The following is a 12,712-nucleotide window of genomic DNA, read 5'->3' on the forward strand; positions in this document are numbered from 1 at the left end:
CTTACACTTCAGACATATAACTAAACAATATTAACAAGTTATACGTTCGGTTTATAAGTAGTATTTAAAATTTTTATCTAAGGAATCACTATAATGTAGATCATACCAAATGAACCAATACCAAAATGCCCGTCTCATTTTTTCCACAGCGTGTTTTGAACGTATTGCAAAAAACAACGTTTTGATTTACCCCGGTATAAACCCACCTAACCGAAGAATATAAGCCATTAAAATAATAAAAAATAATGCCAATAAATTTATCTTCACACTGATACTATCTTAGACAAGGAAAGAGAAAGGACGGGTAACACGCATATTCTCCCGTGATCGGTTAGTGAAGCCAAAATTTGATCGGCGGCCATACTTTGGTGACAAGATTTCGAGGTGACACCGAGCGAATTTTTATGTTTTTTGTGACAACTGTTTTGTTTTAAATTTTTAAACTGTGTTATTTAGTATGGTGAGATGTTCAGAGTATGGCTGCAAAGGCCGAAGCGAGAAAAAAGTGGCTGGAATTACATTTCACAGGTAAAAATCGATACACAACTTTTGTTATGTGGTCATAAAATGTACATTTTTTTCATTATAGCAGTAAAAATATGTAAAATGCTTTTAATATGTCTTGTACCACATCCAAACCAAATTATTTTTAATAATTCCAAGTAGTATTTTCAATATCCTGTATTATAATTAATGTTTGAAACTATAAATATTGCTACTCAGACCGGATTTCACCAGTGGCGTAGGGAATTATAATCAGAGAAATACAATTTCTGCAATAAACATTTTTTTTATATATTTTACATGTAAAAAAATGTCTAAAGTATTGTTATCAAATATGTAAAATAATTGTAAACTATAAAAAAATGAAAAATTCTAGTGATAAAAAATCTATATGTATAGTTGTTTGGTTTGGTTTAATTACAAAGAGCATTATAATATCGCATTATCCAGCCATACCAAGCACGAACTATTTTTGAAGTTAACAATCAGGTTTGTAAAGAATGGATTTTTTTTCATGAATCTGGCAACAGCGTTGCGCTTAAGCGATTTGGCTGTCGCCTCTGCAGCAGCTAATTTCACGCTTTCCCTCCGGTTCCCCGACCAACTGATTTCAATGTGTGACGTTTCAGTTCATTGATAAAAAAAGGTCGGCAGAGGCGGCAAAAATTACGCCTCAGGAACGCAGAACGAAAAGATGCATTGTAGTCCAGTTAAAACAGAAACGATATGGCGCGGGCGGTTGGTTTAGACCGGTCGAAAAGTAAAAGGCTTGATATATTTTAATAAAATTATTCAATATTAATATTGCTATAATATAAATATACGATTAGCTGGAAATAAATTTGTGTACTACTAAAGGCTAGAATTTCGAGGTGAGGCGGCGCCTCAGTTGCCTCACCTGACGGGCCGCCACTGGTATATGAATTTTTAATATATAAACAAGGGTATTACTAAGAGGATCTGCTTAGAAAATAAAATACGGTTTTGGCTTAGTTATTACATTTTATTTTAAAGAAGTATTAAAGAATATGTGCGGTTGTTATATAAAGTTATTATTTATTAAAGTTATATATTTTTCTACTGACTGCCTAAAATGATGCTTCAGTTACTGGCGCTGGCGTAGATCTGGAGCCACAGCTTACGTCGTCAGCGGTGTTACAAGCGTCAACAGTTGTGTCCCAGTAGGTGCCCTTTCCGCATTTAATGTGGTAAGCTTTTCCGTTGCTGCATTCGTAGAAGTACTGGCAGTCGTCGGGATCGGGGTAGTAGGTGGGGGTACCATCTTCGTGGCCAGGACATTCTAGGAGAAAAAAAAATAATACAAAGTGGTGATATTTCGAAAAAAAAAAAATTAGAATTAAAAAATGGTACTTTTAAATTCCTGAACTTATTTGTTTACCAGATGAGTATTGTTTTTAACGGTCTCATTAAATATGTTTGTTTCTATGTATCTAGACTTTTTTTTATGTAAAAAATCCAGACATCAATTAGATATAAACGTTTTTTAGATAATTATATAATTATTAAAAGCATGATTAAATTTTCAACATAATAAAACTTATAATAGTTTTTGAAACTATATTACAAAACTAAAATAGTTATTTTTTATACAAGACGATAAAATGTTATTTTATCGTCTTGTATGTGAATTCATTTTGGGGGACGATAATGCAATTTTATCGTCGTGTATAAAACAATATTTTTTTCTATAGCGTGTTACGTTTTAAAAAATATTCAGAAATTATTATTTCAAGGAATTTATTACGAGTAAAAAAATATTATGCTGGGTTGGCGTTGGTTTCTATGTAATTTGACAAATGAATAAAGCTGTCTCTTTAGTTGTCAGTTTTGAGTCAATATTTTTTAATTCTCTTTCGCGTCGATTGCTGATTGAATTGGGGCCAGAAATGGCTCAAAACGAAATAAGTAAATTATCGACAGATAGTCAGGCTGAGGCGACAAACGCCATATCCAAACTGCTTCCATTTAAATCCCGATTAATTTATGGAAAGGAATACAAAAATTTTCAAAAATGGAAGCAATTAAAAAACGTGCTAGAAGAAATAACGTTTTTAACCTATCCTCGCGCGGCTAAAGTATTATTTTATCTACTATTTTTGATAGATTTAGAATTTTGTAAAAACTTGTCAATTCCTGGAAGGTAAACCAAGTACCAGTCGTGGACACCTCGCAAAAACATTCCGGAAAAGAGTTTTAAATGAAGAACAAGAAACCGAAACCCCCACGAGCAGAAATCAAAAAAAAAAAAATCAAATAGACTACTAGAAAAATCAAGTTTGTCCATCAATTACATAGTGAATTTATCAAACTGCGACATTAAAATTAAATGAACTGAAAAAAAACTTATTAAACAAAAATAAAAGTGTCATTTTTAGTGGTAATATTATTCTGTGAATTATTGTAATTTTTTTTTAATAAACATTTAAATATTAATTTCGATTTGATTGTAGAAAAAATGTTGTGTGCAACATGTGCAAAAAGCATATTTGTTGCACTCAGCAGGATTGCAAAACTCATGCGTCGTGCAACACATATTATGTAGCGATGAGAACTATCGAATGAATTAGACTATCGAATGGTTAATGAATGAATGATTTCAACTATCGAATGGTTTTATTCGAATAAAATCATTCATTCATTTGTATACTAAAGCATATGTGACAACCTCGCCCTGCGACTAAATGGTTATCGTTGAGTCACGACTATCGAATGCTTTTGATAAATGAAATTTAGTATTCGTTTGATTTTTGTATGCGTCAGTGCATTATTAGTTCTTCAAAATTTTTATAACTTCGCCGTATAAATACTGTGCTATTTTTGCGTTTTAAAATAGTTAAAATACTAAAATAGTAGTTATTTTTTAATTTTATTTATTGACGATTGTGTGCATGTGCAGGTGGTCAAAATTTTTCCGAAAATTTGTGTGGTTTTCCGTAGTCCGATCTTTCAATTATTTAATTTTATATGGTATATGGTCTATTTTTTAATGGGAAATTTTGAGAAGTAGCAATTTTAAGAGAGATGAGATGAACTTACAATTAATTTTAAAAATACATATTTGTATTTTAGATGTTTTAATAATATGAATTAGTTGAACTTAATAATCATATTTAAGTAATGTGGTTGTATAATCATATTTAAGTAAATGGTTATCGAACTCAAACTATGGGGTGAGAAAATTAAAACGAAAGTTTTACACGTGCCAATTTAAAAAAAAAGTTAACGATGTTTGTATTTTGTTTATGCTAATTCTCTTACATGTAGTTTTTTGCGAAGAGAAAAAATATTTCATTTATTTTTAAAGTAAATGCCAGTAAAAGTAAATATAATTTTTAAATAGTAATATAAAGCACCTAATATAAATAATTTTGATTTCTAATTTTTTTATTTATATTTTCCTTCCATTACACTGCATGCTTAGAAAATTAATAAATGTTTATATTTCATGATTTTAAAATTTGTTGTTAATATAACAAATTAGTTCTGTAATTATTATTATTTAATAAACCAACGTTGCCAAAAAAATTTAGAGACTATATTATTTTTAAATAGAATCTAATATAAATAATTTTGACATCTAATTTGTTGTTTATATTTTGCTACTACTTAAAAGAAAATATTTATATTAAATGATTTTAAATTTTGTTGTTAATAGGTATAACAAATTATTACTGTTATTATTATTTATTAAACCAGTCTTTGCTAAAAAACATTAAAAATAATTTTCTTACATTCAAAATAACAAGTATTATTGCAGTGTATCAACAGAATATTAATAAAAAAAATGCAGAATATATAAACATACTATCCCTAATTAACTAAAGCCAAACAATAATATTCTTTGCTAATATCAACTAATACCAAAATATGGCAACAGCGCCTTTCATAATGTATTTTCTGTGTAAATACTAGCACCTCAATAAAAAAAATAATGTGTCCTTATCTATATCTGACGCCGCAAAAAATCAAAGATGCCGGCTTCTTTCATAGCATTGCCACCGACCGCTGTCGGGTTTCTCGGAAAGAAACCTACGACGCCGGGCGACAACTAAAATTCAGTTAATATTTTATTATAATCGATCCTGACGAATGAATGAATTTCATAAATGAATGAATTTTATAAATGAATGGTTTTTGCTGCCGAATTACTAGAATACAATATTTCAAGGCAGATGACGGATCTATTCGATAATTTTTATTCGAATAGTTTTCAACGAATGTTTTCTTATTAACTATCGAATTATTCGAATGAATTGCAACTATCGAATGTTTCGATTGTATTCATTCGATAGTTCCCACTACTAATATTATGTCCTTTTTGCGCTAGTTACACAAATAACTATTTTTGCAAGATACATTGAACAAAACATTTGTGATTTTTGATATTCTCAAAAATACTTACTGACTGCTTAAAAATTAAATATGTTAAAAATAACTAATTTTTGTAATAAATGAAGAGCTGACTTCCATAGTATCAATTTACAATAAATACTATATTTATAATAATAAAAAATCTTTTTCTGAAGCATGTTTTTTTATACTAGAATGTAGGTACTTACTGGGGACGGCAGCTTCGGTGCTTATAATAAAAGACACTGCCAACAGGCAACCGAAAATCACAAAACTGGTCGATTTGAATGCCATTTTTGCTTCTTTTTTAGTTGTTAGACGTTGTTACTGAACTGAATCACTTTCGATTTTGATTTGCTGTTTGAACCACTTGCCTTTTATATGAATTAAAAAACGGAGGAATTTCTAAGGAATTTTGATATAATTTGACACCTCTCCCGCATCGAAAAACCCAAAAAACAATCAAGATATACTAATTTCTGGGAAATCTGATTTAAGAAAATGATAAAAAATGCGAGTATCTACAAAAAAAAAGAGTGAGATGATTTGTTAAGTATAATCTGGTACTTACGTTATGCAAACAAACTGTATGAATGAAAATCGTACCTTAAAAAATTAAAAATTCGAGGCCGTGACACACCAAATAATATATGATTTAAAGCTAAGAAAAGCATTATAATAAACTTGATACTGATACCGATTGATACTTGTACCGATATCCTCTGGTTGTGTACTAGAAAGTAAATTTTTATGCATATTTTCATCGATCGTCTAAGAAAAGTATTTAGCTAATTTGCTAGCTCAGAACTAGAATTATTAGGCAACTCGCATTTTCATTGGAGGACATCGTCATATTTATTTCAAAGAAATAATCAAAGAGAATATTCGTATTACTTAACAAAATTACCGTAAATCATTATAAATACGAATTGTTGGTTAGGTTCAACATTTTTTCTCTTCTTTAATAAATTTAAGCGTTAACGGAAGATTCAGGTCTTACTAAAGCTTCCCCAGGATGTCAATCCAAACTGCGGGAGTTTATTTCAAAAGAATTATTAGGGTATGAGCTAATATACACGGATGCGTCACTGGATCCTGTATCTTATAAGTGGTATTGGAATATACAATTTTTCTAAAAGATACTCAGCAATCGGCCGATGCATAAAGCACACGCCTATATGCAGTGCTGAAATGTTAGCCATTGAGAGAGCCTTATTGTGTCTTGGGGATGATGCAGAGAAAATTGCCATTCTGTCAGATTCAAAGAGTGCTCTACAGAGTATCACACGTTCGGATATTTCTTGTAGAGCAGGAAAAATAGCAGGAAGAATAAAAGAGCTAATTATTATTACTCTAACACAACAAAGAAAATCTATAAGACTAATCTGGATCCCTGGCCACTCTAATATTGATGGTAACACGGAAGCTGATAGACTGGCATCTCTTGGGAGAAAGTCCAGGAACCTGGTGAATAATAAGATTCATCATTCTGAACTCCTTGGCGTCATAAAGAAGGAAAGCAGACAGGAATGGACAAATTTATATCATAATATGGGTCAAACAAAAGGAGTCTTCTACTATAACATTGTTCCACAACCTCTCAGATCCCCATGGTTCGACAAATGCGCGGATGAAAATCGCGAATATGTCAGTTTGTTCTGCAGAATGAGGTCGTCACATTGTCTTACCCCGACTCATCTCCACAAGTTGGGTATCAAAGACACTTTGCTGTGTGAATGTGGAAGTAAGGGGGACCTTACGTACGTTATCTTTGCTTGTAGTTTGAGAGATCAAGCATGTCATACACTATACCTGTCTTTAGCTAGCTGTATGAGTTCTCCCATTAGGATTCAAGATGTCCTGAGGAACCCAATATCCAAAGAGGCAAAATTGGTGTATCAATATCTTAAGCAAAATAGTATTAAATTGTGAATACCTACGGTTATCTCTATAGAAGTAGAACTAGCACTACAGGTTTTAATCGAGAATAACATAAATATCTAGGCATTGTAGTTGTTTTTTGCAGCTTAATCACGCTTTGCATGTTCCTGCTTTGCTAGAAATGGTGAATAATGATGATATTTAACTTTCAATAATAAGTAATTTATTTTGCAATATATTCCTTATATTCATCCTGGCCTCTTTCCTTTGTGATTCCTGATCCTTCACTACCTTGACATAAAAGCCTAATTTAGAGGGCTCTAGAAGAGAATCATCCCACATCAAAGTGTAGTAATGAACAGAAGTTTTCTTCAATGCGCCGAAAGTCTCTTCAATTCCAGGCATCTGCGTCAATAAGACTAAAAATAGTCTTACAGGAGCTTTTTCAGGCGGGTCATTCCCTTTCAGTCTCACTGAAGCAGTCTAGACTGGCTGTGAATGTGTTACTGAAAAATTACTAGACCAAGATTAGAATAATCATTGATGAAAACAGTAATGGAAGGACACTCAACTCAGGAACTTGGAATACTCTAAAAAAAATTTGCCTATGACCACCTGCCCTGTTAATTTCCTAATATCATGGTCCTAATATCATTTTAGGGATATATTTTTTTTTACATTTATCTTTTTTTTTCATTTTTTTTTATTTTTATTTTTTTTTATTTTTTTTCTTCTTCTAGGTCTTTTAATTCCTCATGAATACCTTGCTGTACTTCTTGTGGTCCATCTGTTGTCCGTCCTTCTTGCCAGGTGTCATGCCCAGTACTTAACTACTTAAGGGATTTTGTTGATGATATCTATTACATATTTTGATAATATTAATTATTAAATAAAAAAATATGTAAAACCAATCGATATATTTTTAATATTATAATATGTTCATTCTTATCGTCTGAACTTTACCTACTTGAGTTAGAAGATTAATTCATAAAAAAGGACGTTTCGTTTACTTTTTATCAATGTTTTTGCATATTTTATCGTTTTTTTAGATGACTCTTCATAGAAATTCCCTCACGATAGGGTTTTCCTCATTCGGGCAGTATTTTCCAAAATCTTGATAACAAAAAAGAGGCGTTTTAAAAATTCCTTACGATTTTTAGCGGATTTTTTTGATATAAAAAGGGGAGCTTGGTCAAACAGATATCAAAATCGAAAGTGATTCATTTGAGTAACAACGTCTAACAACTAAAAAAAAAGAAGCAGAAATGGCATTCAAATCGACCAGTTTTGTGATTTTCGGTTGTCTATTGGCAATGTCTTTTATTCTGAGCACCGAAGCTGCTGTACCGAGTAAGTAACTACATTTGTAGTATATCAAAAACATACTCCAGAAAAATATTTTTTATTATTATATATAGATTTAATATTTATAATTACTATTTTTTAGTTTTGTAATAGTTTCAAGAATTCTTATAAATTTTACTATGTTGAAAATTTGATCATCCTTTTAATAAATATATAATTACTTAAAAGAAAAAAAAAACGTTTATATCTAACTGATGTATGGATTTTATAAAAAAGTCTAGATACACAGGGTTGTTCACCACATACGACACGGAGTATTGTAACTAAACGATTAGATTATTGCAAATTGTAAGTTTTGGGTTCGTTGAAGGACTATTAGAGGTACAATTTAAAAATATTTTTACAAGATACAGAGTGTCCCAAATAGGTAAAAAATATTATAGTTGTATTTTTTTAAATAGAACACCCTGTATATTATTCTATTTTTAGATTCTACGATTGAAATAAAGGTAAATTTGATTAAGGTTTATCACACCTAAACCTTACCGTTTTTGAAATATTTTCAATTTTATGAAATTGCAGTAAAAAATTTAAGGCTTTATTTCTCCAAGGGTATCAAAGTTTTTAATACTAAATATTTACTAAAGATTATTTATTGATCAGATATTGTGTTGCAATAATAAAAATTTTACTACCTTATACAGAGTGTCCAAAAATTTATATTAAATAATTACTAGCTTTAAACGGCAATAACTTGTTTAATTTAAATAGAACACCCTATATATTTTACGTGAATCGGATGCACAATGTAATTGTCTATCAAATTGTATTGTTCCATTTTTTACCCACCTCTTCAAGTTTTCATAGAAAATGCATTTTCTTATAATTTAGACCTCATTTATCACTATACCCATGGAATATTGACATTTTAGCTTATTTTTAAATCAAAGGGTACAGATACTAATATTGTCGATATACTTAGTTCGCTTATTTAATTAAAAAAAATAAAAAAAACTGTTCAAATATTTTTTGTTAAAGAGGACCAATTAATATGATCCCAGTATTCAAACTACATTATTTGACTGTTTACGTTGTAATAATAATTGCTCCAAATACTAAAACTGAATTTTGTGTATGTATTAGACAGTGTGGTAAAAAGGAACACCTTATAAATTTTACTTCATTTATTGACGAATGCTTATTTATAAAAACACAGATATTCATTTTTATAACTTATTATTATATTGATTTCTGAGCCAAATCCACATTTATTTAGAATAATTTTTTAATTAAAACAATTTATAAGTATGTAATTAACTAATTTTTGGTGTTTTTGGTAGAAGATAATGATGGTATATTTAATTGGTATACTCTTTTATAAATATTTAAATAGTTTATTTTGTATACCAATGGGCTTGCAATATTTACCACCTGTACATTTTGTACATATTATGGTGCTATAAAAAAATCTGAAATGTCAATATTCCATGGGTATAGTGATAAATGAGGCCTAAATTATAAAAAAATGCATTTTCTACGAAAACTTGAAGAGATGGGTAAAAAATGGCATAATAAAATTCGATAGACAATTACATTGTGCATCTGATTTACGTAAAATATATAGGGTGTTCCATTTAAATTAAACAAGTTATTGCCGTTTAAAGCTAGTAATTATATAATATAAATTTTTGGACACTCTGTATAAGGTAGTAAAATTTTTATTATTGCAACACAATATCTGATCAATAAATAATCTTCAGTAAATATTTGGTATTAAAAACTTTGATACCCTGGGAGAAATAAAGCTTTAAAAATTTTACTGCAATTTCATAAAATTGAAAATATTTCAAAAACGGTAAGGTTTAAGTGTGATAAACCTTAATCAAATTTACCTTTATTTCAATCGTAGAATCCAAAAATAGAATAATATACAGGGTGTTCCATTTAAAAAAATATAACTATAATATTTTTTACTTATTTGGGACACTCTGTATCTTGTAAAAATATTTTTAAATTGTAACTCTAATTGACCTTCAACGAACCCAAAACTTACAATTTGTGAAAATCTAATCGTTTAGCTACACTACTCCGTGTCGTATGTGGTGAACAACCCTGTATAGTATAGTAAATTTAATGAGACCGTTAAAAACAAAACTCTTCCGGCGGTAAACAAAGAGGTTTAAAGATTTAAAACTACCATTTTTAACTCCAATTGTTTTTATTTCTAATTATCCTCACTTTATATTATTTTTTATTCTAGAATGTCCCAGCCACGAAGATGGTACCCCCACCTACTACCCCGATTCCGACGATTGTCAGTACTTCTACGAATGCAGCAACGGAAAAGCTTACCACATTAAATGCGGAAAGGGCACCTACTGGGACACAACTGTTGACGCTTGTAACACCGCTGACGACGTAAGCTGTGGCTCCAGATCTACGCCAGCGCCAGTAACTGAAGCATCATTTTAGAAAAATATATTCAACTTTAATAAATAATAACTTTATATAACGACCGCACATATTCTTTAATACTTCTTTAAAATAAAATTTAATAACTAAGCAAAAACCGTATTTTATTTTCTGAGCTGATCCTTTTAGTAATACCACAGAACAGATACAATAATACCACAGTTTAAATAATATAAATATATCAGTTGGCCCACTCTTCGCCCGTATCAAAATTCCTCCCGCCGGTCCTCGCCTGTCCTGTAGACTTGGGCCAGTCTACATCCGTTGCTCGACGTGTACACAGCGTTCCAAGTTTATTTTAGTTATGTTTTCGGTCCGACGCATAGGGTGAACCAAAAATAGTGTTTTATTTTGTTCGAATTGTGAATAAAATGTCTACTAGAAATATTTGTGCAGTGGATGGTTGTGAAAGTAGAATGACAGACAATATATCGTTCTTTAGGTGCCTTAATGATGAACGAAGGTATATATTTATATAGTATATGATATTAAGTATATAATAATTAAAGTATTAGACATATTAAGTATATTATAATTATGGAAACCCAATTATGAATAAATTGTTTTAAAAATATACATATGTATAAATTAGAAAAATATTTTACTCGAAATATGCACAAAATATTTATTTTTAACAATAATTAGTTTATTATTTTAGTAGATATTTTAGAGTAGTAGTAGATACTTTACTATTATGTTTTGGATTTTCCAGTATTTACCGGTTGGCAAAATGCATATTAAATTATTTTTTAAGATATTTGCATTTTTTTAAATACAGTAAAACTTCCATATAGCGGCCACAAAAATTTTCAAAGGAATGTGGCCGTTAAGGGAAGTGGCCACTATTGGGAACAATAAAATACAGATACCAATGTAAAATGCCTTTATTTTGGAAACGTGCAAAGTAATTAAAATTAAGTACGAGCATGTAGTACAAACACACAATAAGTGTTAATAAATGATCTTCAGTTTTAGATTTTTGGCACAAAAAAATAATTCAGTTGTTACAAAAAAACTTTATTACATAAGAATTTTTGAAAAAAAAAACTTACAATGTATACATATGTATTTTACACATAGGTATTCTTATATACATATGTACAATTGACTTTAAAAAGTTACAAAATGATAACCTTATTTTATATGGTGAAAAACTGATTAATGGTAGTCTGCTTTAAATTTTTAATTTTGATTTTTGTAATTTCACTTTCAAATTTCATCAAAGTATGGGCAATATCAACCGCTAGTTCGTCTTTGTTTTGAATCACCAAAAAATTCTGAATGTCTCTTAATTTTTCACATACTTCACTCATATTATTTATAGATGAACACAGAATGTCTTGGCCTTCATCTTCTTCCTCTTCGGCTTGAGTGGAGTCCTGTCTGTCCTTGTTATTTGTAAATTCCTGGATTATTCCTGCATCTCTAAACTAGGATTTTCCGTAGGGACATCTGAATCGACTGTCAGATATTCTTTAAGATCTGGACTTCCTGGCATGTTTTTTAAAATTGAAGATAACTGACTTAAAGGAATGTCGTCCTCTTCGTCAAATGCATCGTCCCTTTGACGGTTGCAAATCCCTTTTTGGAAACATTTTTTATAGTGTTCGATGTAACATTTTTCCATGCTGTACTTATCCACACCATAGTACTTGCCAAATTTATGCTCTCTTTAGCCTTTTCCATCGTTTCTTCGGTATTAGTAAAAGTCAAAAGTCTTTTAATAAAAAATTGACGATATTTTAATTTAAAATTTTGAATAATTCCTTGGTCCAACGGCTGGCAATGAGATGTCGTATTTGGAGGAAAAAAAATTATACGAACATTTTCAAGTTCTATTTTTGGGTGAGACGTAACCAGCCAGTTGAAGCCTTAAATTCACTAAGTTTCAAGGATGTAGATAATAACAGAAGTGACCGCTTTTTAGAAGTGGCCGAAATGGGAAGTTTTACTGTAGCATGTTTTGCTTTTTAGATGTTTATATTTAACTTTAACTACCTACCTGGAAAGTCCAAATTTTATCGTCAGGTAATAAAAATACGTGCATACAACTTGTTCTGGCTAGTGACAAGTTTTTTAGAGTTTTTACTAAATTTTATGTAACAGTAAATATAACAATTGACGAGCACATGGGAAAAACGATGAGTATCCAGAAATAGGTAGACACCACGTAGACTAA

General features: G+C 30.2%; 1 protein-coding gene across 1 annotated transcript; it reads right to left on the bottom strand.

The window, feature by feature from the left end:
• Positions 1-1,493: 1,493 nt before the first annotated feature.
• On the bottom strand, positions 1,494-5,244 carry LOC115880410. The gene is made up of 2 exons (XM_030897599.1): positions 5,085-5,244; positions 1,494-1,804 (listed from the first exon to the last, which is right to left on the bottom strand). The coding sequence occupies exons 1-2, from the start codon at positions 5,167-5,169 to the stop codon at positions 1,593-1,595; spliced, it is 297 nt and encodes a 98-aa protein (XP_030753459.1). The 5' UTR covers positions 5,170-5,244; the 3' UTR covers positions 1,494-1,592.
• Between the last annotated feature and the right edge of the window lie 7,468 nt (positions 5,245-12,712).

This window comes from Sitophilus oryzae, unplaced genomic scaffold, assembly GCF_002938485.1.
Source record: "Sitophilus oryzae breed Bouriz unplaced genomic scaffold, Soryzae_2.0 scaffold_1621_pilon_pilon, whole genome shotgun sequence".
Classification (NCBI taxonomy): domain Eukaryota; kingdom Metazoa; phylum Arthropoda; class Insecta; order Coleoptera; family Curculionidae; genus Sitophilus; species Sitophilus oryzae.